This window comes from Postia placenta, assembly GCF_002117355.1.
Source record: "Postia placenta MAD-698-R-SB12 unplaced genomic scaffold POSPLAscaffold_11, whole genome shotgun sequence".
In the NCBI taxonomy this organism is placed as follows: Eukaryota; Fungi; Basidiomycota; class Agaricomycetes; order Polyporales; family Adustoporiaceae; genus Rhodonia; species Rhodonia placenta.
In genome coordinates, this window is record NW_020169842.1 from 875237 (window position 1) to 900587 (window position 25351).

A 25351-nucleotide genomic window follows, 5' to 3' on the forward strand; every position below is an offset into this window, starting at 1 on the left:
CTCCATTGGCGCCATTCTTTCAGAAACTTGTAACAGTAGAATGAGAATATCCATCAGCAATTTGAGATCAAGCGGACACACATATTGAGTGCCCAGCAGGGACTTTCCTTCATGTTTGCACGTGGAGATACGGTGATATGCATATTGCGAACGGTTTGAATCGAATAGAAATGTATAGAGATCATGCGAGAACCGGTGGCCTGGAGTCCAGCCCAGAATCGACTGCATTGTCAAGGCCATGGATTTGTAGGCATATCTTAGGACGCTTACATCAACCTCAACGGGCGGTCTGAGGACACTCTGTTCCAAAGGTCCAGTCGTTACATAGCACAGGAGACTAGCGGCGCTTCGCCATTTGCATGGTCAAGTTATCGATGTACATCTGGAGGGTTTCGTTCTCTGACGAAAGTTTGTCCACATCTCCCTGAACACTTTTCACTCGCGCAAGCAGGGCTGCGTGAGTAGACACTGAGTCACTAGTGTAGGACACAGTAGCGCAAAGAAGCATACCTCGTAGGTTATCTTGGGCTGACATTATATCTCTAAAGAATGTCATTACTTACGGAAGATCTCTACATTGGACAGTGCATACTTCACAAGCTTGTCCTTCTTTATTGCATCTTGTATGATATCGCCGGTACTGGCCGGGTCTGTTGCACCCCAAGCGGGTGTATCATCAAATGTAGGGTACGAAACGGAGTCCATGGACCTGCTGCCAACTCATTAATGCGGCCGGATCGTCATGATGTAGTACGGCTCGGCTCGCCTTTTAGTCCTGCAGTCGTCGTGAATGGGCCGGACGAGTCACGACGTAGCGTTCCATTGGCTGAGCGATATGTGGCACGTGACATCGTAACGCGACGCGTTCCGACGCGTTGCGCTTCGCGTCTGCTCAGTGGCGTCGACATTTCTCACTCGCTGTGCTCTCCTGGCAGCATAACAGATATCTCTAAGGAAGTGAACCTTGCATGCTTGAAAATGGCAAGTATAGATAAACTCGCTGTCCGAGGCATACGCTCGTTCGACGACAAACAGATATCCGTAATCGAGTTCTTCACACCAGTCACCGTCATCGTCGGCCACAATGGCAGTGGCAAGACGACCATCATCGAATGTCTCAAGTATGCTACCACTGGAGACCAGCCACCGAACACTCGCGGGGGCGCCTTCGTACACGACCCGAAGATGGCGAATGAGAAGGAAGTAAAGGCTCAGGTCAAATTACGTTTCTACGCTGCGAACCACAATCGTATGCTGGCGGTGCGAAACCTTTCTGTTACAATGAAGAAGAATGGCGCTTTGACGATGAAAACGCTGGAGAGTATTCTTGCGTTGGCAGATGAGAAGAAGGGAAAGGTATGTCTTAAACACTTTGCAACATATTGCTCCATTGACTTGCCTCAAAGAGAGGGGCTATCTCGACCAAGTGCGCGGAGATGGATGCAGAGATTCCACATCTGCTAGGTGTATCAAAAGCGGTCCTCGAAAACGTTATATTCTGTCATCAGGAGGATTCGTATTGGCCACTCGCTGAGCCTTCGATTTTGAAGAAGAAATTTGACGATATCTTTGAGGCTACCAAGTCTGTCCTGATCTTTGAAATCTTCGTTGGTGTATAATGAGCTTATGCATCCAGGTACACGAAAGCTCTGGATAGCATCAAGGCTCTCCGGAAAGACAGAGCTGCAGAATTGAAAGCTGAGAAGGAGCGGCTGCAATCGCTCTCCATGGAAAAGGCGCATGCGGACAAACTAAGAAGCCGTGTTTCAGACTTGAATGCAACCATCGCTTCGAAAGAGGCTGAGTACGAGCAACTGAAGAGGGATTACGAGCGCCTTGTCACCGCCAACGCCAAGTTCTACGAGTCTGCTACTAAATTCCGCGAGACTTACATGAAGCTCGATACTTTGAACGAGAAGAAAACGCGGTACCAAGCTGAATTGGAAGACGCTCGCGAGAACGTTCGAGACATAGAAGGTGGGTTTGCTCTATCACCCGAGAGAACACGATCATTAACGTCATAAAAGGCACTGATAAGGAGCTGGCTGACCGACTGAAGAACTTCGACAAAGATTTGCTTGACCAGCAGCAGAAGCGTAAGAGTGAGATGTATAAACAGGCCGGCATCGAGGACGACATCAGGGCCGTGCAGAAAGCTCACGTTAGCTTGGTGGGCGAGCAAGCGAAGCTCGAGCTCGAATTACAAGTGAAGCGACCTTCTCTTCTGACAGCTACACCATGACCGATTCGAGACACTAGGCTCACGAACAACAAATCCGAGACCGTGAAGCGCTCATTCGCGAGATCAGTGCAAAGCATCAATTGAAGGGATACGATCATACTCCGTTGGAACGAGAGAAGGTGCTAGACTTCATCTCGAAATTGAGCGAGCTTCGTAGGAGGCATAACTTGGAGACCGATAAGCTTCAGGTGATCTCAGTCCATGTCTTGCTGTGGACTTCCCTGACTCGTTACACATTCGCAGAATGAGTACAATGCGAAGTCCGAAGAGTACAATGTCAAGTCCAGACGTTTGCATGCAGAACTCGAAGGGTTCAAACAGCAGAGGATCAATCTGCGCGAACGCACTGTGAGTTGGTTTGCAACGCAGCACATTCTGCAGGTCTCATCTTGAGCATTTTAGAGCACGGCGCAGTCTCGAGTCACTGAAGCCGAATCAGAACTTGACAAAGCAAGCGTACTCGCTTCTCAACTTCGGACTCTCCAGGCGGACATGGAAGATAAGGCCCGTCGCGTCGAGAGTACGAAAGCGGATATCAAGTCGGGCAATTTTGAGCAGCGGCTAGCTGAGGCCAATACGAAGGCAAGGAACATGGAGATGAAAAGAGACGAATTGACCGCCGAAATCAGAACGCTGAGCCTGCAGGCTGACGCACGGGCAAGGTTAGACCTCAAGAGAGCGGAGCTGAAGAGCAAGTCAAGCGAGTTGAAGAATACGTAAGGACTGTGGAAACCTGTGCAGCCTAATATCGCTGACGGTGCTCATCTGATAGACTCGACTTCAACAATAACAAGTTTCTCAAATTGATCGGGACCGATGCCCATCCGGATTCAATGGAGCAAGAGGTTGAACGAGTCAACATGTACGTATCAGGCTGTGACTGCCAGCAAAACCCGTCTCATTATTCATCACCAGCGAGAAAGAGAGGGAGCTTTCAGACCTGGAGAGCGAATCGAACATCTCAAACAAGGAGCTACAGACTGGTGAAGCCAAGCTCTCGAGCCTCAAGGCACAGCTAACCTCGAAGCACAAGGAATTCGACGGTATGTCGTCCTAAGACTGATTATTTGTTCCTTCACTGATACGCTCGAGCTTCTAGCACTTAATGAGAGGATAAAAGAAGCACTGAAACAGTACGAGGGCAGTGACACCATCGATGCCGCGCTGGAAAGTGCTCAAGACGAATTAAATTTGCGAAAAGGGTGCATCTTCACGCGATGCTTATTCTGTTAGACGCCTCAGGTTGACGTTGCATTCTAGGGAGCAGGCACGGGGAACCGATAGCAAGGCCGTTCTCGATGGTCTGATGAAGCGCGGAAAGGCGAGGAAGTGCTGTCCACTATGTGCACGTAACATGGATGATCGAGAACTTAGCCTTTTCGAGAAGAAGGTCTGTCTTACTATAATTCTAATCGGGATGATTCCTTAAGCATGTGTCCTGGTGTCAGGTGCTCGAGGAAATCCAGAAGTACACTCCTGCTGCTGTACAAGAAAATAAAAAGGAGATTCGTATGTGGGAGGAGGAAGTAAAGGATTTACAAGGAATGTCGATCGAGGCCGCAAACATGGACGCTTTCAAGAAGTCGGGTATGCCTGTACTTGAACGACAGATAAGCGAGCTCGAGACTTCCTGTCAGACCCTGGCGCTACAGGCTGAGGAGGTATGATCATAGCATGCGTGTCTTGTCGTCCGTGTAACATGTCACTAATCGCTTCTGCAATACAGACCCTTCGGAAGCTCAACGACATCAAGAAAGATATCAAGGAGATATCGGTTCTGCGCCAGCATGCAGCTACTGTGACACAGACTCAGAAGGACATTGAGCGTCTTAATCGTGAGATTGCCAGTCTCGAGGCTGATCTCGCCACGACCGGCTCGACAAAGACGGCTGATGACCTCCAGGAGGAACTTGATGCCTTGTCTTCTGCCTTGTGAGTAGTGTTCGCCCGTATGATAGACGAGAGTTTACTGTGCGTTTCAGGCGGGCGACAGATCGCGAGAAGCAGAACCTATTGACAGAACGGGAACGTCTCACAAATGCTTTCCGAACACACGAAAGCGAGTTAAGTTCCATGCGGGTGCGCGAGAGTGAGCTCAAGAGCGAGCTTCGAGAGAAGACAGCACTGGAAGGACGTATCAAGGAATGGAAAGCAGATATAACGAATTTCAGCGCCCTAGTGAAGGTGACGACTCCGTATCATTCGTTATACCACGATACTAAATCACTGCTCTCATAGGATCTCGATGCTAAAATAGCGGATGCGCAAGGTCCAATTGACCGACTGGAAAGCCAGTTCCATGAAACTCAGCGCGAACTCAATGCGAATATATCTCAGGCTCAGAGGACAGCTCAAGACCTCAATATGTCTGCCGACAAGTTGGACAGTATCAACAAGACAATTGAGAGGTACGTATACTGTCTTGTGAAATGACGAAATGACAATGTCACCTATGACTCCAGATATGTTCGGGAGAGACGTGGGCGCTCACTGAAAGAATGCAACGAGAAGATCGAGGAGCATGAAGCGGAAATTCAGAAGCTAGGCCTTCAGCTCGAGGAGGTCCGCAATAACATTCAGCTCATTGACAAGGGGATCAGTGAAAGCGGAGCCACTGTCGCAAACTTGCGTGAAAATCTTAGGATACGAAGGCTGCGACAGGATATTGCCGCCACCCAAGCAGAGATCGACTCGATTGATCTCGAAGAAGCCGCGAAGGCTAAGCGCATCTTCGATGAGAAGTACAACGTCGAGAAGCAGAAAGAGACGCAGCTTCAAAGCAAGGTAGGGAATACATTCTTCTGCATGCTTCTTTAACTCATCACCACCGTACAGTATGCCCATATCGGCGGTGAAATCAGTTCACTCCAGGCGCAGCTGAAGACATTGCAAGGAGACCAGGACGATTTCAAAGATGTTTCAAAGAAGTATCGAGATCAACTGATTCGAGTCAAGATGTCAGACATGGCAAACAATGATCTCGAGAAGTATGCGAAGGCCTTGGATAAGTGAGTCGTTCTCTGTATGGTTTGTGACTATTCTCATCCGCTTGCTAGCGCCATCATGAAGTATCACTCTCTGAAGATGGAGGAAGTCAATGATACCATGCGGCACTTGTGGAACAAGACGTACCAAGGCACTGGTACGAAAGGTCCGACGAGCTGTAGGGTTAGCCGCCACTCACCGTCACACTCCACAGATATTGACGGTATCAAAATTTCTTCTGAAGGCGAAGGTGGCGCAACGAAACGATCGTACAACTACCGGGTACGTTGTTCCTACTATCGTTAAGGACATCGCTAACCTGCAACGGCTATGTAGGTAGTGATGACGAAGGACCAAGTCGAGATGGACATGCGAGGCCGTTGTTCTGCAGGGCAGAAAATGCTCGCGTCGATCATTATCCGTCTCGCACTCGCCGATTCGTTTGGACAGAACTGTGGCATCCTTGCTCTCGATGAGCCCACGAACGCTCTCGATACCGAGAACATTGATGCACTTGCAGCTAGTCTTGTGGAGTGAGCAATTCGTTCAAATGTAGGCGACGCTAGCTGATGTGCACACCGTCAGCATTATCAATGAGCGGAAAAGCAACTCAAACTTCCAGCTCATTATCATCACACATGACGAGAACTTCCTTCGCAAGCTGGGCCAGAGCAATGTCATGGAGTATTATTGGTATGCTTACGTCACATAGCTGTCCCCCGCGTACTCACCGTCCTTGCAGGCGCGTATCGCGAGATTCAAGGCAGAAGTCAATAATCGAGCGTCACCGCTTCAGCTAGCCCCCACTCATATCCATCGCTCGTTTTGGGCTTTATTGTTCACATCTGTACATTAGCTACATCTCAACACATGCTAGCATCCTGTTTCAACAATTTCTCTACGCACAATCGTGCTGTCTGCTCTTCTTCAAGGGCCATGCCATCTACAAGGGTGGCTCAATGGGTTCTTCATCCACCCCATTTGCGCCCTCATGCATGCCATCAGCTTGCTTCCAGGTTAATCATACAGCATCGATCCTTTTGCGAAGGAACCCCAACATCTAATGAACAACTGCTTTTCGTAACTACTGTACGCGCCGCAGAAGACACGAAACTTCAACAGAAACCACTCCGGTCATCGAGAATCAGGATAGTACAGAATCCGTTATATACTGACACACCAAGTCCATAGCGTCCTAGTGGACTGAACATGATACTAATACAACGCTTACGCGTCATCCACGAAGCCACCCGCTCATTTGGTCACACCCGAGTCCGTACTCTTTCCAGAGAAACCCGAGGTCATCGACAAGCGTGAGGCGCTGCGGTAGTCGCGTCCTGGGATGAACGCGTCCTCAGGGCGTTCGATAATCTCTACACCAACCCCTTCGCCCTGGACACGCGCTGCGTAGTATGCGCGCAGAGCCTCCAGACGCGCCTTCTCGCTCACTGCACTGTCCGTGCGCTTCATGAGGTCGAGGTCGAAGGACGGGTAGGGTGCCCGCGGGAGTCGTGGGCTACCAGGGGCTTGCTGTCGAGCAAACTTGGGACGACGCCACGAGAGCCAAGCATGGATGACGTCCTGCGTTTCAGAATGAGCACATGCAGCGCATAGAGGTGCTATGAGGCAAACCATTTGTGTGCCGAAGATAAAGAACACGGCCAGTCCCACTGTGCACGAGACGAACTTTCAGTATTGAAGGCCGGGAAGGAAAATATACAGCTACCTGATGCCATGAACATGTCAGGGAAGACCGTGTTTGAGTCTCCAAGGGATACCAGCTTGGCTCTAATGCGCTTGTGAGACTTGCCGGTACGGGAACGTTTTGAGACCCTACTCACAATGTCGCCGTGAGCATGCAGACGGCGAAAACCCCAATGCGAACACAAAAGTCGACGCTGATGTTAGCTGGCGGAGCAAATGGCATCAACGAGCGACGAGCACGCCAGAGACAGATGACAAGGTGAGCTGCATATGTGAGGAACATGTGGGTTAGTTCTCGCCTTCGCCTCACCATAGCGGCTGTTTTTCCAGACGAACCGTAGAGCGCGATGGCACCAAAACATGCCAACGCTGAGAGGATGGCAACAGCGTAGTTACTAAAACGTATAGTTAGTTCGCATATCGTACCTTCAGAGAAAGATCCTACTCACAATGGTGCTAGGTCGATTGAGCAGTAGAAGTATTTCTGGACCCTGCTAACTCTAGTCGGATAATCCGTGCCTAGCTGAGTTTCGAGATGGGTCGTCAACATTACGATGTTACCAACGAAAGAAAGTGTTGAATATTCACCTTGGCGGCGATCGCCGTGAACATGGCGAAGAACACGTAGGGGACCCCGAGAAGCTGCGGTCATACATTGAGCGGACAAGTGGGGTGGTGGCTTGAACAGCCTACCAGTGCATTGACCAAGGACCCAGCGCGTTTCGAAGCATCCTGGGGCCCCGCTCGATTGAGTGAAGTCCAGGCGTGATACACCAGAGCCAGGCAGGCCGTGGTGGTCCTGGAGTACGCGGCTTAGACCGGTCACGACAATGCCAAAGCGTCGTCGACTTACATCGGCAAGACACCACTGAGCAAAGCCGACTGTGCGATGCACAGCTCTTGGTTCGGATCCAGGCCGGTCTCCCTACCCACGTACAGGCTGCACATTGTGACTTGAGTAAACCATATTTACACTCTTTTGGCATGTGTCTGGTTGCCAAACTAAACACGAGACTCACAGCAGTGAAGCCGACACACTGGAGACGATCCACGTACAGCACACATTGATGACTGTCGGGCGTCGCGTGACTGTGCGCGAGACGAAGAAGGTAGCTACAAGGAGCGGCAAGAGGACGTGGCCCGCGGCAAGCTGGAAGAATAGCCAGACTGCGAGGTCAGCAGAGGCATTGGGCCCGAGCTGCTCAGCGGTGACACCTGTGTAAGCAGCGCATATAACGGGTCAGCTCGCATCAGACAACCGAACATGCGCATATAGTCGATGTATATGGTCACGGAGGACAAGAGAGACGTACGTCTAGTCAGGGTTGTATGCGCCGACGTACGCATAGCGGTGCGGGGAGGTCAGCTGCAGAAGCTGACGGGGGTCTGAAGGCAAGTCTAGGGCGAGCGCAGGGCGGCAGCGCTCACCCTGAAGAGGGCGGAGCTTGACACGCGGCGCGCACGCACAACACAACATTCCCGAAGCTGCGCGTCGGAGAAAGTTCCAACTCCAACAAGGGGGTGTACGCGGCCACGAGGTGGAGGTGGGGTGTCTCGGGAGCGCCTCCAGGGGCAGGATATGCGGACAAATACGTGACCGGGATGGGCGTTGACAGCATAGAGAGGAACCGAGATAGCCGAGTAACAAACTGTACGTCGTGGTTGTGGACGCATTGACCGGAGGGTATTCTGCGGACGCGGACATGGAGGCGCTGAAGCTGTGATAGATATGGGGCGCACGTGTGGCAGCTGCAGGGCGTTAGATGGCGATCCTATGTGCAAGGCGGTGGGCTGTGTATCGATCACAACGTGGTAGTAGACAAAAACACCAACTGCGGTAACGCCTCTCCTGCATAATGGTGTAATGGTGTGAGTCTCAAAAAGTAGGCGCAATGAGTGCTACCGCGATGTCTTTGAGCTCCATATAAACCTGAAAATCCGACACTTGACTAGAGGAAAGGGAACATTGACTTGATGGTAAATCATATGATTATCGCAAATACCGTGCATTTTGCACGTGTCAAGAGCAGCGTGTTCGGCTCTGTAGAGGCAATAGAGACACAGCAGATATTGTCGACATGCTAATGTTTGGAGTTGGACATAGAGGCCATGGACGTCTTTGTATCTCTCAGGACGGAGGAACGTACTATGATATGTACATAACTCGTCACGGGTAATCGTTCACAGTGTCCTACTTTATTGATCAGAGGCGACCTGAATCGAAGCCGTGGAATAACGCACCTTGACCACACCCTCGTAACACTCAGTGAAAGATCGCAAACTCATGGATCAACTTGAGCCAGCAGATAAACAGCTCACAAGCCGATATAGACGTCACAGGCTGCATCAACGTACTTACACTGTAGCGTATATTGATCGGAGCAGTAGCGATGCTGCGAGTCGATGCCAATCTTGCTCTGCAAGGGTAACTCGCCACTTCGGAAACCTGCAACCATCACGAACAGTTTTCTCCGTGAACAGCGCTGGTATCCGTGACAGTCTCAAGTTGTATCGCTATCGTCGTCAGGGAAGAGAAGAATCATCACAAAGCTATACAGATTGTGGAACCACCCGAGTGGATAGTCGGAGGCAGAGATGAACAGACGCTCGTCGGCGCGTAAGAAGTGACGGAGGACGAGCAGCGGCTCCGAGTCCTGCGTTTCTCTCTTCCGCCCCTCTGGCGGGTCGACAGACCTTCCCATCGCCATCTACGCCGACGACCACAACAGTCGAACGCGAACCTCGGGCTGTTGGCAGCTGAGTCGTTGGGTTCTCAGCAACTATCCTAAAGCGCCTGGCCTCTACCTGGGCTGTGTCCGGAGGGCACTCGTCTGTCGTATCGCCGGCAATCCGATTCATGGTATAGATGCCCAGGGCATTCCAACAGTAAGTACATGTTCCAGCGAGCTCATTTTGTCTTCATCGTCGTTCTAGATTACCCTACCACGACATATATGAGACGCTCCGGCAGGCTAGCGTGAATACCGCATAGGTTCTTCTATCCGACCACATCATCCTCCCGTTCGACCCACCTCGCTTACGACCATGGCGACCTACTTTACTCCTCGTCCGCAACTCTCGTCGTCCCATAATGCGAATCCTCCACCACAGGAGACTGGACGGCGGAGCCTACCAAACCTGGACCTTACAGTCAATGATCATTCCATCTATATCTTCCCCGATCCCGCCGCCGAACTTCCGAGCCCCGCGTCTGCCCTCTTCTCTCCGGCTACGTCTTTCGATGCCTCATCGCCGTCTATATTCTCGGTATCTTCGCGCTCGCGATCACAACGTCGCGTGCGCCACCACGCGTCCAGCTTCTCCACGCAGTCAGGCCGCAGTCCGAGCATTGGCCAAGCGAGCTCTGGCTCGCCCCGTACCCATTCCTACTTTGTCGTCGATAACCCATCTCCCATCTCGCCGACCTATTTCAGTGTAGAGAATGACCCCGACGTCGGTGAAGTCTGGGATGGACTGCATTCCCCACTTGACGATGAAGCGTCCAGGGAACTCGAGGAACGTGTTGAGCGTGTGAGTCGCTGGGACTTCGACTCGCGCCTCCGGCAGTTCGTCGAGCGCGCCGCGGCGGCGTCCATACCTGCACAAGAGCGCCGCAGGCGCCTCGCTCCCCTCCGCACGCGTACTCGCACGAGCTCCCAGAGTTTGACGAGTAATAGCCTAGCCTCTTCACGCCCAACGCGTGCACGGTCATCATCTACTCGTGCACGCGCGCCTTCTCCCTCCCCCCAGCCGCGCATCCGCATCCCGTTCCTGTCCTTCTTCGCAGGGCTCCTCGCGCTCGACCTTGACGATCCTGCTCTCCGTCTGCTTACCCAGTCTGCACCCGCAGACGCTGACTCCATCCTCTTTCCCGGCCACTCCGCCACGCGTCTTCTGCAGTCTCTTGATGGGGACAGATACACGCCTCCGTCATCTCTATCTTCCCCCGATTCAGATGAGGAGACGAAGTCGGTGCCTGTTCATGGCTTTGCAAAGCTGCTCTCGTCCGCGAATGATCCATCTGGGGCCGCCTTGCGCTCTCTTCGTGCAGGGCTCGCTATGGCATCGCTACCCAGCGAGCTCGTTGCAAGCGTGCCCGGAGCGCGTGGTCTCGCCGGGCTGTGGCGCGCTGTAGGTGAGGTATATGCGCGTGGCGGGCAGGCCTGGAGGGAGGTGTGGGTTGGCAGTTGAAACATCGCACCATGTCCAGAATTCTTTCCTTGGAACGTTGGTGTACGTTTGTGGTAGTTTGATATTGGTTGCGTCCTGTGGCCCATCGCTGTATCGCATAGTATCACGGACTGCGCTCTCCGACCGATGGACTATGTCCTATTTCTCGCTTCGGACTCTGGATCTCGATGTGTGTCCCCATCGACTCGCTAGCTGTATCATAGAGAATCTGGAGGAGGTGTATGCTCACAGTTGACCGCTGCCACGGAAGTATGTACGCTAGTAGTGTTGAATAATAATATTTACAGCTCTGTGGCTAATCCATGCTAGCTCATGTAGGCGACTGAGGAAGGGATTTAGCTGGTAGATCGCCTGCACTGGTGGTCTCCTCTGGTAAGAAACAGCGAAGCAAATTGCGTAGGGCGACATCGGTAACACCTTGTAGCAGCTCCGAGCTCCTGGCAGGCGAGGGTTCAGCTCGTGATGCAGTGGTTGCAGACGCAAGATATTCGGCTAGTCGGTTGTGATAGATAGTTTTCTCGTGGGCGGTAATGCGATTTAGGGGTCGAAGACGGCCGTCTTTGCAAATTCTGCAACGCCATCGTGGATGGCCGTCGGCATCCTGGACGGCCTCCCACTCTGCAAGGTATAAGGTCAGCTTGAAGGTCGATCACACAGACGGGGGATATGTCACTTTGTGGGTCAGCAGTGAGCATATGGGGGCTAACACTGCCGTATGTCGTGTTTTTTTTTTCTCCTACATGCAGAACAATGATCATTTGTTTTGCATGAGTACATACATTATGCCAGACTCACCTTACTGGTGTGTAGGCCAGCGCTTAACTTGCCCAAAAAAACCGGATGCTAATGAGGCCTACTATGGACGTTTCGATACCACACCCTTGAGCACGACGCGACACGACGCGTTCGAATCCATGTCACATGACGGTAGACGTTTGCCCGTGGGTCAAACCTGGCCAAGCGTAAGCGCAGGGCTTGCTTATGTCTATTGCAATTGCACGACGACTGCGCTAGCTTATCCCTCGGGCAAAAATATAATTGTCCCTTGGTCATCGATCGACAGTCTAAACGTAGGCTGTTTGAACTGCTGGCTGTGCAGTACGCCGCCATCCTCTCCAAAGCGACACAACACAAATAAGGAAATGGAATGATGGGAATCGCACGTGCCCAGACGCGTTGCGCGCCTGTGGCGTCGCGTCTAGCGGGCACCCCTGCCAACGAGCCTCGTGCATTCCTTGTGTACAGTCTCCAGTCAACCAACTCCGCCAACTCCGTGGTCGGAGCGTTGCCAGTCGCAACAGGGCTATCGCACCATCTCGCTCGCCCGCGATGTTGGTAGCGCTGATATGACGACAGTCCGAGAGCACTAGCCTTCAAAGGATTCATCCGATATGAGCGACGGCGCCGGGAAAAGAAGTTTATTCAGACAGAAAAGCTAAGAGAGGCGCCAAGGAGTGTGGAGAGCAGGTGCAGGGAAGAGAGGTCCGCAGGGGCGCGCAAGTAGATGATGCGCAAAAACGCGGATCAAGAAAACGTATCTGAGCGAGTTAGATATCGCGACGGTGATGTGCCGGATACTAACCGTTATTGTGCCGGATACTAACCGTTATTGTGCCGGATACTAACCGTTATTGTGCCGGATACTAACCGTTATTGTGCCGGATACTAACCGTTATTGTGCCGGATACTAACCGTTATTGTGAAGTTGGTGTATAAGGAGACCATTGAAAGATTTTGGCGTCGGTTCCCGTTAACTCCTAGGTCGATGTCCCGGAACTCACGCATACACCCGGTCGACGCGATCCGTGGGCGCCCGGCTCTATAGATGTTGGTGGCACCCTGCGTCGTCACCATCATGCACAATCAGTGATCACTGCGCGAAGAGACGGGAGTCCCGGATAAAGCAACGTCAATTGAGTTATTTACCCCCACATTTTGGTGTAGTATTAACTTGAGAAAAACGCATCTTGCCTCGCGCGACTGATCATCTTCCTCTTACCCACTACTCTCTTCCTATATAGCGTTTTCTTAGAGACTGCGGTTACCGAGCCATTTAATCTTGAACGGCCCTGTCAAGAAAATAATCATGTGGGGGATTCAGTTTTGTCGCTCTTCTGGAATATCGTAAATTCCCGCCAAGAAACGTGTGTCCTGAGCAACTAGGCAAGATCATCCTGAGGAGCAGCCGGCACGAAATCGCGGCCGTGCTTAGCAGCATAAACAATAAAACGGGGCAGATGTAGGAATTACACACGCACTTAAGACTCCTGGAAAGGGACACCCGTTGAACAGCGAGCAGGATACCAACGTGGATCATGCTCCTCTGGCATCATACCGCATACCCTCCAGTTCGCGGATTTCCTCTTCATTCTCTATCACCCATCGGCGAACATTGTACACAAACCACGTTAAGCCGCCTGTAATGCTCCACCAGACAATTTCGGGCCACTCCCGCATCAGCAGCAGAGCCAGTACGGGCGCCAGGGCAGGAGTAATTAATGTGATCGCATGAGGGACTGGAACTGGAAGCGGTGTAAAGCGGCCAAGTGATGGTGGCAGTGATGATAGGAAGCGAATAGCAGAATGCGCGGAAGGAAGCAGTAGCAGGCCGAGGTTGAGATGAAGAAGAATGTGCAGCGTAGCGAACAATGTGGATAGCGGGATTGCTTCGCTTGGGCTGTCGTAGGAAAGGAGAGCGTAGAGCGGCGACTCTTTATCTCGCTTTATCAGGTAGATGATATGTCTGCGGAGTGAATCAGAGGCCTGCTGTTAGAATATGTGGTTTCAACACGCTATGCAGGACTCACAGTAAACACGATAGCGCAATGACGATTTGGACTAGAGCCGTGTATTGCCTTGTCGCTGCGTCACTTTGTTGGCGAAGTTTCTCTATGAGCTCCTCCTGCTCTATTGATAGGTTTGTTATTTCACCTAGAGAGATAGGCACACACTGCATACCTTGTTCGTCCAGGATATGGTCATCCTCGGTTCCGTCGTCAGAGAATTTGAAGGGCACTCTTTGTCTCAGAGACATTTGCAGGCCTTCTTGCTTGATTGGGGAGGGAATTTCTTGAACCAGATAGGTAGCCTAGTTGCGTAGATTCAGCCGAAGGTCATCGAGCAGACGAACGTTGTGTTGGCGAGGCGGGCGGGCGTCTCGTGCACATGCGATCGGGAACCACGTGTGCCCACCAAGTCAATCAGATCGCGGCGGTGAGAAATTTCTGCCGTTCACACCCGCGAATTTGAAGTCGCCAATCGGATTAGGGGTGCTCAATTCTTCTCGCTGCACGCCCTTTTTTTGGTAAATATTTTCAACCCCGACTGATCCCTCAGCCACCCGCAATCGACAGCGACACAGCGAGCTCCAATCGCGAGTCTTATGGTACTCACGATTATGCAAATACTACCTAAGCCAATGATGCGGCTTTGCATAAGACTCTAAGGTATCCAAAGAATGATCTAGACGACTGTGACTGCCTGCAATCGCAACATATGAGCTGATTGTAGTATATTCTTGAAGCTTGAAGATTGTTTCTCTAGAATACATCTGTGTCGGATTTTGACTTCCCCGGTCGGGATGCTTGACGTCCGCTGTCGCGATCCGTGCTCCCTACGTCAATCCGATACCGTAGCTCATTCTCTGTCTACCTCCACGTGATACCTATTCTACATACTTATACCTCGCTCCCCCACTCCCCGCTTCTCTCCTCAGTCGTTGTACCACTACGGCTGAGGTATGTTCGTCTCGTCGTTTTCCCCCGTACCAGTACTGATTCGAAGTTGTAGACTTGCTCGATTCGGTACAGCTCCTAAAGTCTGTGGCCTAATATAATACGAGCTCAACAAGTCACGCATGATGGCATAACATTGGCTGGGTCGCGTCGATCGCGGGTGGCTGAGGGATCAGTCGGGGTTGGAAATACCTACCAAAAAAGGTGGACGCTCTGCGAACGAACGAGCGAGCGGCAAGAACTGAGCACCCCTATCGAGCGTGGATCTGCTGCAGTCGACGGTTGAAGACCGACCATTAAGCGACACACCGGCACGCTATGTCTGCGGGACCACATGTAACATCCATTGAGGAAGGGCAGTTTGACGATGCCCCTCAGGAAGACGGAAGTGCAAGGGCCGATCCCCGCCAGGGACATGCATACATCGACGAGGACAACCACGATGAGCACCTTCTAGACTGGTCGTCCGCGGGTGAAGGCGACGACGACGACGTCGATGCCTTCGAGGCGGAGGAGGATGACATGGAAGCGGCCGCCTTCCACACCCTCCGCGCCGAGGACGAAGACTGGGAGATCGCTGAACGAGGTGCGCACCCCCCATGGTGTCCGCGACCACCGCGAGCGAACAGCCCACGCAGATTTTACGAAACAGTACAATCGTCTAAAGCAGCATGTCGCCGTCCGCACAGGCGCAGCGCAGGGCGTCGCCTCCGCCATCAACACCCGCGCCGCCGTCGCATCTCTCCCTGCAGTAAACCGCCCGCGCCAGAGTGCCAAGCCCTCCACGACGTCTGCTTCGGCGCATACGAAGGACAAGACGGCAGATCAGCTGCAGGCGCTGTCGAAATATTCGTCCCGTATCCGTAACATTGACATGCCGTACGATCTCGGAGTAGGCGTGAACAGGAAGGGTCCCTCTGCGACCGCGAACATGAAGGACAAGAGCGACCGCGCGACGAGCGAACAGGTACTTGACCCTCGCACACGCATCATCCTGTTCAAGATGATTGGGCGGGGCCTCATCTTTGAAGTCAACGGATGTGTTAGCACCGGAAAGGAGGTACATCTAGTTTTCTCTTTCTGCGTTAGATTTTCTGCCCGCTGATTAAAAGTGTTGCAGGCTAACGTATATCATGCGTTGACTTCAGACCAAAAGCATCTTGCTCTCAAGATCTACAAAACATCTATCCTCGTCTTTAAAGATCGCGACAAATATGTCTCGGGGGAGTTTCGTTTTAGACGAGGGTACAGGTCAGCACTCTCCTGTCCTGTCTGTATTTTCATGCTCTCAGATGTCTGCCTAGTCGACACAACCCGCGCAAAATGGTCCGCTTATGGGCCGAAAAAGAAATGCGCAATCTCAAACGCCTCCGCACCGCTGGCATCCCATGCCCCGAGCCCGTCGAGGTGCGTGAGAACGTACTCGTCATGGGTTTCGTAGGCGACAAAGAAGGATGGTATGTGTTCATCGTCTGAATGTTAGTACACACTCTTCACACTCTCCGGTCTTCCAGGGCCTCGCCCCGTCTCAAGGATGCGGACATTCCAGAGTCTGCGTTCCCTGATCTCTACGTCGAGCTTTTACTCATGACACGCAAGATGTTCCTGGAATGCAAACTGGTCCACGCCGACCTGTCTGAATATAACATTTTATACCACGTCGATGACACTCCAGCCCCCTCCTCTTCCCAGGCTGCCGAATCAGAAGCCGTACCAGAGTCCTCCGAACCCAATTCGGGCAACGGGAACACAGATATCCAGAAGCATGGACACCTGTACATTATCGATGTCTCGCAGTCCGTCGAGCACGACCATCCTCACGCGTTCGACTTCCTCCGGGCAGATCTACGGAACATCGAGGACTTCTTCGGCAAGCGAGGAGTGCACTGCCTCGGGCTCCGCCGCGCATTCGAGTTCGTCACACGGGAAGCCCTCCTACCCGCGAGCAGCGGATCAACATCAGCGCCGAATGAGGATGCTCTCCTGCGGCAGTGGATGACTGAGCCCGAGCCCGAGCCGCAAGCTGGCGATCACGAAGACGCGAGTTCAAGCGCAGGGCAAGGCCGCTCTGACACCGCGGCGCACGAGGACTCGGTCTTCCTGCGGTCGTACATCCCGCGCACGCTCAACGAGGTGTACGACCCGGAGCGCGACGTGGGCGCGCTGAGCCGTGGCGAGGGCGCGACTCTGATTTACAAGGACACGATTGGTTTCGTCGGTCCGCAGGCGCAGGAGAAGGAGACGGAGGCTGCGGGCGAGGAGCCGAACGGAAAGGCAAGAAGCACGGTGCGGTTCGAGTGCGGCGCGGAGTGTGAGAGCGGGGAGTCAGATGACGGGCAGGACGACGAGGGAAGCGAGGATGAAGAAGACGAAGGCGATGGTGAAGGCGAGGAAGGGACCTCGGACGAAAAAGCCGATTTTAAGGAGCGTCGGCTGCGGGGACATCGCAACGAAGACAAGGAGGTGAAGAAGGTGAATGCCCCCTCCACTGAGCCTGTTGCAGGGACTCACTAGTGCGCCTTTATTTTAGGAACGCAAAAAGGCCGTCAAGGAAGAGGCAAGAGAGCGGCGGAAACAGAAAATTCCCAAGGCGGAGAAGAAGCGCAAGATCAAGGCTACTGCCCGTGGCGGATGACCGGTGAGCGGAAGGTGCGCTGCGTTCTGGTCTAGAACAAACCCTCTAGCACACTGGAAGACCGGTTTAGATTGAATGAATGAATTTGAATGATGGACACACGGTGAGCGGCGCCTTTCTTACGTTGTCGAAGCGTGCCCCGGCCAAAGGGATGCCTCCCACGGTTCTGCATCTTGGGCGTTTGAGACGTGCGCAGTCAATATAATGTATCGTCAGGTCTTCCTCCCCGATAACGTGTGTATTTGATGTGCTGTGCCACGACGCCTGCCGTCGACTTGCAGAGCGGGGCAGAGACAGATGTATTTTTGAAAGCCTTTGGGATTTGTATGCTGCAGCCGCACCGGTCATATAATTTTTGCGAGCAGGCAACCTTCGCGTACCACGGAGGCTGTCAACGCAAAAAGGCAGTCAAATGCACGACCACCTTCCGTGTCAGAGTTCTCGGAACGGGTGCTGTTGCACATCCCGTCCGGCAGGACCTAGACCACTGGGTATCTCCAACGTGTGCCGAGCGCGAATCCTCATGTCGGAGCCTTTCGCTATCTCATACGTAACCAGGAGACGGATAATGGGCTGTGCAAGTCCGTTCGCGGGGCTGGAACATTCTTCGCACTCTGATATAATACGCCACACATTCAGTCGGACGCCAGCGGCGCAGGTTCTATAGATATCGCAATATAATACCCAGGGCATGGTAGCATACAGCGTAGCAACGTGTCTATCTCTAAAGCAAACTTCGATCTCAGCGCACATCGTGGACAGTTGTAAAGATTCCTCACCTCACAACTGTCATGCGTCGGTGATGCAGCCGCGGCTCGCGTCTTCCACAGACTTGACATATTTGTACAGCGTGCCCTGGTTGGTCTTGAGTGGCGGGGCCTTCCATTCGCGCCTCCTGCGCTCAAGCTCCTCCGCAGACACTCGGAAATCAAGTGTGTTCTTGACGGCGTCCACAGAGATGATGTCGCCGTCCTGCACGAGAGCGATCGGGCCGCCCACCTGCGCCTCTGGCACGACGTGGCCGATGCAGAAGCCGTGCGAGCTGCATCATTGCGCTCAGTGACGAATTAATTTTCAGGCGGACCGGTAGACATACCCGCCGCTGAAACGACCGTCCGTGAGGCACGCAACGTCGTGGCCGAGGCCTGCACCCATGATCAGACTCGTCGGCTTGAGCATTTCGGGCATTCCTGTGCGCGATCGGGCTCAATTAGGAAAAGCGACGTCCGGAACAGGAAATTAATATTAATTACCTGGTCCGCCCTTCGGCCCGAGATATCTGAGCACGACGACCGTCTTCTCGCCCTTCTTGATCGAGCCGCTCTCGACGGCAGCGACAAAGTCGTCCTCTGTGTCGAATGCACGCGCCTTACCGGTGAAGCCAAGTCCCTCCTTCCCGGTGATTTTTGCAACGGCGCCACCGGGCGCGAGGTTGCCACGCAAAATTCTGACAGATAGCGGGAGCACGAAGGTCAGAGAACCATGGTATACCGTGCGATGCTCGGCCGCCTACAGACCTCAGGTGGCCAGTCTCCTTGATCGGCTTTTCTAGTGGGCGGATAATGTCCTGGCCAGAGAAGGAAAGCTCCCCGTGCTCGTGGGTCCACCTCTCGAGGTTCTCGCCCAGCGTGCGACCGGTGATGGTCATGTTGTTGCCGTCTATAAGGTTGTTTTTGAGTAAATACGCCAGGATTTCTGCGGATTGGGGTTAATTCATGTCGCGGCATCTTGAAAATCACACAGGCCGTACTCGGGATGCCACCCAGCTTGTACACGTCCTCCATCACATACTGGCCACTGGGCTTCAGGTTCGCAATGAACGGGGTGCGGTCGGACACACTCTGGAAGTCATCGAGGGTCAGCTCGATACCGACCGAGTGGGCAATGGCGATCAGATGGAGGACCGCATTGGTTGATCCTCCAAGAATCATCGTCAGAACCTAAAGCGACGTGAGCACGTGCGAGCCGTCAAACTTGGGCGCTCTGCTCACCATGGCGTTCTCGAAGGCAGAGCGAGTCATGATATTCCGGGGCAGAATGTTTTTCTCGAGCAGGTTGCGCATGACTGGCCCGATGCTGCGCGCCTCCTGCATCTTCTCCTGAGATTCGGCTGGGAACGACGAGGAGCCGGGTAATGTCATTCCCAGCGCCTCGGCCGCGCTCGCCATCGTGTTCGCGGTGTACATCTGGCAGCGCCGGCGTGAGCACACGGTCTGAGCACCTACTAACTGGGGAGCACTCACCCCGCCGCACGCTCCGGGGCCGGGACACGCATGCCGGACGGTGTCGTAGCGCTCCTGTTCGGCAGCTGGTGTCTTCCCGTCCTGCAGGTACTTGCCGTACGACTGGAACGCAGAGACAATGTCCAGCTGTGGCGCGCCCGCGCATGAACCCGCCCGGATGGTGCCCCCGTACATCATGATGCCCGGGCGGTTCAATCTGCCGACTTTGGCGATCAAGAACGCGTCAGGAGATCGTGGCAAGGATGGCGATAAGTATGGCGGCACTCACGTGCCATAAGAACGCCCGGCATGTTTTTGTCGCAGCCAGGAACCACGACCATGCCGTCTAGCCAGTGCCCGCCGGCAGCGGTCTCGACTTGGTCGGCAATGAGGTCCCGGGACTGCAGGGAGTAGGACATCCCCCGCGTCCCCATGCTGATGCCATCGCTACAGTGTCCAACTCAGAAACAGCTCCTCACGACTGTTCTCAGGTCGACGAAGCGTCCGGCAAAGGCCGCAGGCCTCAGAAGCTCGACCCCTGTATTGGTCGAGGGACACCCGCGGGCTGCACGCCAAGTGCAGCTGGCGCGCGACCATTCTTATCGACCTGAGAACAGAGGTAATGGACACGAACCTGACACCGACTGTGCCGAACTGGTATCCGATGATACCAGCGTCGGTCAGCGACTTTTTTACGTCCTGTCCCAGGCCCAACAGGTGCTTGTTGCATCTGCGAGGTCGCGAACTTCAGCGCATACACGGACACCACTTGGATCCTCGCTTACGGGTTGCCCTCATACCTGGAGGCACCGTCAACGCATGTCGAGCTGCTCTACGACGCATCTAACACGTACCAAACGCTTGCCACGCCGACCATAGCCTTGTTGAAGTCGTCATCGTTTGTAATGCCATCCGTCGCGTAGAGCATGGCCTGACTCGCGCCCTGCGTCTTGGGCTGAGTCACTGTGCGGCTGTAGCGATTGAGGACGACATTCTCGCTGTGGCGCGAAGCTGAAGTCGCAAGACGTCGTCGCGAGCCGTCGGTGAGCCTGGTGAACCTGGTAGACAAGGATGTCGGTCTAGCGTGCATTTTGATCACTTGTGGTTTGCGATTCTCGATCGAGCTTGGGTGACGCGCTAACAAAGCCAGTATCGAGTCACATATTTGTCACGGGCAATTTAATTGACGCCGAAACTCCGCGGCCAATCGCGGCGAATGCAGAATCCCAGATTTGGGAGATGACAAAGACGGCGTCTACATGCATGTCAGACCGGGTTAGATCGTTCAGCACCTCTCTGTTCTGCGCATAGGCTCTCTTGGCAGGCTCGTGCATTCGGCATTCAGGACAAATACGTCGACATACATGGCAGGTGAAGCGAACTAGGTAGCGTTGTACTGTTCAGCCGAGAACAATCAAAGGCCCTCGTAATCTGTATGATTCGCAATCGAGATAGCGTTCTGCGCAGATTTCTTCCCCAGGCAACATTCGCTGCTTCTGGCCGTCCCACGTTTGATCGAATCTGCCTTGGTGACAGAAATCGCACGGTCGCATGACCGCGCATCGCCGGCGTGCTATCTCTCCTCAGAGCAACCTAGTGGGCCGCGCCCCCACGTCGCAGCGTCCCCCGGCGAGACGAGACCCAGCCTGCGTGTGCCGAAGACAAAATTCAAGGGCGCGCGGGAAAACGTTACCGGCGAAACGGCGCCCCTTGGACAAATTTGGAAGGTCTTCTATAGGAGGCTGTCGATGAAGTCAGATAGTCGATCGCGTTTCGGCTGGCTGTGACTTGTGACCGTTGATGCAGAGTTGTGGTCGTCGTGCTCCCTGGCTTGATACGGGGCGTGCACCCAACCGGTCCGTAAATTTTGGTCCCCTCCCCTGCCGCGCGCAAGGCAACGGTCGGGACGATGACGAGGCGTTCGAGTTTATGCCGTAGTAGTGCAATGTATGCAGCGCCGATAGGCGAGCGGGCGGGGTAGCCTGGATCGGAATTTATATCTCGACCACGTTTTCTGATCTACTCCGCTTCGTGGATGGCTAGCGCACTCACCGACGGCGGGGGGCGGACCTCGATGCACCACTACGCACGCCGCGCCCCTTTCGGCTCATCGCATGATTCGGGCCCGCCGACGGGGCACACGAGCGGAAGCAAACCCTAGCGGTCCGACCGTTCGCTCGCAGCAGAGTCCTTGACGGGAGCTCCCAGGTCTCCCGCCCCTCTTTACGGTCACGCACTTTTGCCCCCCTCTTTTCTTCTTCCGCGATACTCCCGTCGAATGGGCCTCTCACCTCCATTGGTTTTGTTTCCTCCGCTGGCCCGAGCGATCCCCTGCGACAGTGCTCTCTAACGGTAGTCTGCTGTCGAGCGTGGCCGGTCAGCGATGGACTCCTCGCGACGGGGTGATGGGGCGAGACAGAGCTCTCTTCCAAGCAGCTTGCACTCTCACCTATTTTCTGGGCCGCAAAGGAGCAGTACGACGGCCGCGGTCACCCCGCAGGGGATCACGCCGGGCAGGGAACTTGAGGGCGATCAGGAAGCGGCTTGGGACAGTCCGTACGCACATCATCGCAATCCGTCTCTGCGTCCTCCATCCTCCGTGTCCGGGGCTCTGACCCCCGCTACTTTCGGCGAGAGCAGCGGTAGCCCGCGCAGTCGGCCCCTTACCTCGTCCCCGGAGTCCGTGGGCACTCAGGGGAGTGGCCGCGCTCGGCGGCAGCCCATGACGACCCTACCGCCCCTCCCATCGCAGGCCCCTACGGATTGGGCTGGCTCGGACCCCAGGAACTACGTTACGCCCTATACCTGGCCGCCCCCGCTGCCCCCTGGGCATTATCAGATTCCGCCGCGGCCGATCATCGAGGGCGCAGGGGAGCCAGGGCCGTCTAGGCGGTCGCCGATTCCGCCAGGCGCAGGGGAGCCAGGGCCGACGACACAGCGACATCGGTCGAGGACGCAGAGCTTTGCCACAGGGCGACGGAGGGGAAGTCGCGATGCGGCGTTGCGCGGCCACACTCGCTATGCCACCCTTCCGCCAGCGCTGTCTACTGCGTCTCGCAGCGCCTCGGATTTGCATGAGAGGCACCTGCCGCCGTTGCTCGCCCGACGCCCAGGCCCCAGGACAGGTGATTCTCAAGGGGGGACTAGGGAATGGTCTCAGAACGATGAGGAGCTACCACCGCTGTATATGACTATAGACCCGGGATATGTTCCCCTCCGACCGCCGAGAGACTTTAGAGACGATGGGCAACCAGTTGCTCGCTTGCCGGCACATTTTCCGCGTCGACAGCCGCCAGCTAGGCACTCGGTTGAAATCGGACGATCTGAGGAACACTACACAACTTCGCCCATACCGTTACCGACTGTCGCAACAGATCAGCCGCCAGGTTATGAAGGCGCCGGACGGGGAAGAAGCAGACGAGAGTTGCACTTCCTGCTTGGCAGACCACAGCCACACTGGCCAGAGGGCGCTGATATCCCAGGCGGCATCCAAGGAAGGCAGACTCTAGAGCAGACACGGCAGGAACCTCACCTCAGCCCGCGACTCGGTCCCCCCGATCCTGAGTCCTCTGGTGAGTAAAACCAGCCAAACCCAAGTTTTGAAGACTTACGATGAGGCTCAAACAAAAAGGATGGTTGACGGGCACGCGCCCGACGGTTGGCGACCCGCCTCTGGTGCCGTTCGCTGAGCTCAATCCCCCGTGGTATGCGCAGGCACAGCCGTGGGGGGCACCGCAGCCTGACAGCCACCCCGCTGTTCCCGCTGTGCAGCTGGTCAACACGCAATATACCTACAATCCTCGAGCTTTGGCGTCCCAAGACACCCTTCCGCCTTACACACGGGAACCTTGGCTAATCCCTGGCGCACCTGTACCCATTCCGCCATTTTCTGGTGTTAGGCGTGAGCCTCCCTCGCCGGGAGCATCCGGCGATGACGGGACTGAAAGCAGCGTGAGCCAAGACAGATTGCACAAGCACATACGCGATGGACCTTGCCTTCCGACGCACAAGCGGGCCGCGCGCAGTGCTTCCCTCGGTGAGGATGAAAACTTAAAGAGACGCAAGCTTCCGAAAAGAAAGGTAGACATCGCCTGTAATTTCTGTCGGGGTAAGTGGCACCAAATGGCACAAAACGTGGCATATAGCGCTCTTGAAGCGGACCGCTGATTATATATTTTTTCTAAAAATAAAGGGCGCAAGCTGAAGTGTGACGGTAGGCGGCCACTGTGCACGAATTGCCTTTCGCGGCGTTCTCAGTGCGTGTACGTCGACCACAAGAAAACGCGGGGGCCAGGCAGGAAGAAGCTTGCAGAAAAGGGATTGCTGCCGCTGCCAGGAAAAGTGGTGGGTCCACTAGCTAAGAAGGCGCCGAGAGAAAAGCCGGGCGAACAAGCCGAAAGGAGACACAGCGAACCTCCCCCGCCGTACACGCCGGATTCTGGCCAGCCATCGGTGGCACACACCGCGCATCCAGCGGGCAATGTGGCAGCCCCAGCCAGACGCGTAGCAGAACCAGCGCATCTTACACCCGGTCGTCGAATGGGCGTGCAAATAGCAAGCCCAGCGCACCATACAGCGAGCCCAGCGCATTTTATAGCAAGCCCAGCGCACCATACAGCCAGCCCGGCGCACCATACAGCCAGCCCAGCACATCATACAGCGGGCCCGGCGCACCGTACAGCCAGCCCAGCGCACTATGCAGCGGAACCAGCTGGAGTGCAAACAGGGCAGCCAGTGGGACAAACAGCGCCTGCAGCGGACCAATCAGTGCCACAGGGATCTGTACTACGACCACCATCTCCTCCACCGATTCCCCCGTCATCGCTCCTGGCCCCCGACGCGTACGGGTTCACGCCAGAAGACATCGAGCCGCTGCCGTTTCCGCCTGCGTACGCCAACTCGTGGGAGGCCGTTCTGGCTGCTGGACACGGCCAGGAATGGCAAAGGCAACGGAGGGCGATCTTCTCGACGCATCCGTACGGGCCGTTCATCTCGGGGCACGCGACGGACGAAGACGAGCAGGCGGGGACGAGCACGATGAATCTGGACTCGGCGAAGACGGCGGCAGGCCGCGGGCGTAAACTATAGGCTTTCCGTCGCAGGGCACGACGGGCTCGCACGAGCTGTCCGGGAACAGCCAGGGCGCCCAATCTACCCCAGATCCTCCTTGCGCAGGGACCGAGGCCGTTCCCACCGTGCCTTCTCGTCGTCGGCCATTTTGACAGATGCACACATGGACTCGATTCCGGCGGTATCTTATGTTTATTTCATCTCTACTTTACAGGCGGCGCCGCGCTCTCTCCTCTCTCCGAGTCTCTCGCTCTGATGCTGCACGTTATAATGCCTAATGTTAGACATAGCATAGCAAAAGTATTATTGGCACTGTACACGCCGGCTGCGGCTGGAGCCTAGTGTATACGAATACGTAAAGCAATAATACGAGGCTACCGATAAGACGGAGCGAGGACGGTGGCATTCGCGGCGGCGACGTACGTGACCTCGGATCGCTTGGCCTGAACCGAGCGTCTAAAGCCCGGCGCGGGGCCTCGTTGATGGTGGTGGCTGATCTGGCCTGGAACACCCCACCCCCGCATCCTGCCCAGTGCCCCCTCCCGGCAATCCTCGACGTCCCCCATCA

At 54.7% G+C, this 25351-nt stretch overlaps 8 protein-coding genes across 8 annotated transcripts; 3 read left to right on the top strand and 5 right to left on the bottom strand.

The window, feature by feature from the left end:
• Positions 1–337: 337 nt before the first annotated feature.
• On the bottom strand, positions 338–705 carry POSPLADRAFT_1149700 (hypothetical protein; the record flags this gene model as incomplete). Its single annotated transcript, XM_024486338.1, has 3 exons — positions 338–453; positions 511–542; positions 593–705. 3 exons carry the CDS (start codon positions 703–705, stop codon positions 338–340), a joined length of 261 nt encoding a protein of 86 aa, XP_024336696.1.
• A 5776-nt stretch (positions 706–6481) lies between these two features.
• POSPLADRAFT_1048357 (hypothetical protein) lies at positions 6482–9790 on the bottom strand (the record flags this gene model as incomplete). Its single annotated transcript, XM_024479495.1, has 16 exons — positions 6482–6846; positions 6948–6949; positions 7069–7135; positions 7268–7326; positions 7381–7454; positions 7520–7573; positions 7625–7730; positions 7785–7871; positions 7905–7921; positions 7951–7968; positions 7995–8146; positions 8397–8580; positions 8672–8780; positions 9173–9212; positions 9291–9414; positions 9626–9790. 16 exons carry the CDS (start codon positions 9788–9790, stop codon positions 6482–6484), a joined length of 1623 nt encoding a protein of 540 aa, XP_024336697.1.
• Positions 9611–11412, top strand: POSPLADRAFT_1075371 (hypothetical protein). Its single transcript, XM_024482806.1, has 2 exons — positions 9611–9817; positions 9866–11412. The coding sequence occupies exon 2, from the start codon at positions 9977–9979 to the stop codon at positions 11120–11122; it is 1146 nt and encodes a 381-aa protein (XP_024336698.1). The 5' UTR covers positions 9611–9817; positions 9866–9976; the 3' UTR covers positions 11123–11412.
• Positions 11385–11885, bottom strand: POSPLADRAFT_1040817 (hypothetical protein). Its single transcript, XM_024477809.1, has 2 exons — positions 11796–11885; positions 11385–11740 (listed from the first exon to the last, which is right to left on the bottom strand). The coding sequence occupies exons 1-2, from the start codon at positions 11815–11817 to the stop codon at positions 11433–11435; spliced, it is 330 nt and encodes a 109-aa protein (XP_024336699.1). The 5' UTR covers positions 11818–11885; the 3' UTR covers positions 11385–11432.
• Positions 11886–13219: 1334 nt separating this feature from the next.
• POSPLADRAFT_1035407 (hypothetical protein) lies at positions 13220–14156 on the bottom strand (the record flags this gene model as incomplete). The annotated part of the gene is made up of 4 exons (XM_024477083.1): positions 13220–13281; positions 13465–13865; positions 13930–14029; positions 14081–14156. 4 exons carry the CDS (start codon positions 14154–14156, stop codon positions 13220–13222), a joined length of 639 nt encoding a protein of 212 aa, XP_024336700.1.
• A 1018-nt stretch (positions 14157–15174) lies between these two features.
• On the top strand, positions 15175–17370 carry POSPLADRAFT_1149044 (hypothetical protein; the record flags this gene model as incomplete). The annotated part of the gene is made up of 6 exons (XM_024486253.1): positions 15175–15442; positions 15495–15916; positions 15977–16107; positions 16161–16313; positions 16371–16515; positions 16621–17370. The coding sequence occupies 6 exons, from the start codon at positions 15175–15177 to the stop codon at positions 17368–17370; spliced, it is 1869 nt and encodes a 622-aa protein (XP_024336701.1).
• Positions 17371–18280: 910 nt separating this feature from the next.
• Positions 18281–20803, bottom strand: POSPLADRAFT_1059205 (hypothetical protein; the record flags this gene model as incomplete). Its single annotated transcript, XM_024481132.1, has 11 exons — positions 18281–18533; positions 18588–18681; positions 18745–18938; positions 19009–19186; positions 19242–19431; positions 19483–19677; positions 19735–19937; positions 20003–20160; positions 20348–20443; positions 20499–20513; positions 20568–20803. 11 exons carry the CDS (start codon positions 20801–20803, stop codon positions 18281–18283), a joined length of 1812 nt encoding a protein of 603 aa, XP_024336702.1.
• Positions 20804–22096: 1293 nt separating this feature from the next.
• Positions 22097–24801, top strand: POSPLADRAFT_1149135 (hypothetical protein; the record flags this gene model as incomplete). The annotated part of the gene is made up of 3 exons (XM_024486273.1): positions 22097–23285; positions 23345–23664; positions 23971–24801. The coding sequence occupies 3 exons, from the start codon at positions 22097–22099 to the stop codon at positions 24799–24801; spliced, it is 2340 nt and encodes a 779-aa protein (XP_024336703.1).
• Positions 24802–25351: the final 550 nt, after the last annotated feature.

Bases quoted from the DNA above. Each gene is read 5' to 3' on its own strand.
- POSPLADRAFT_1040817 (XM_024477809.1), bottom strand. From the start codon at position 11,817: ATGCTCACTGCTGACCCACAAA. The intron at 11,741-11,795 runs GTGACATATCCC...TATACCTTGCAG, and splicing joins GCTCACTGCTGACCCACAAA to AGTGGGAGGCCGTCCAGGAT.
- POSPLADRAFT_1075371 (XM_024482806.1), top strand. From the start codon at position 9,977: ATGGCGACCTACTTTACTCCTCGTCCGCAACTCTCGTCGTCCCATAAT.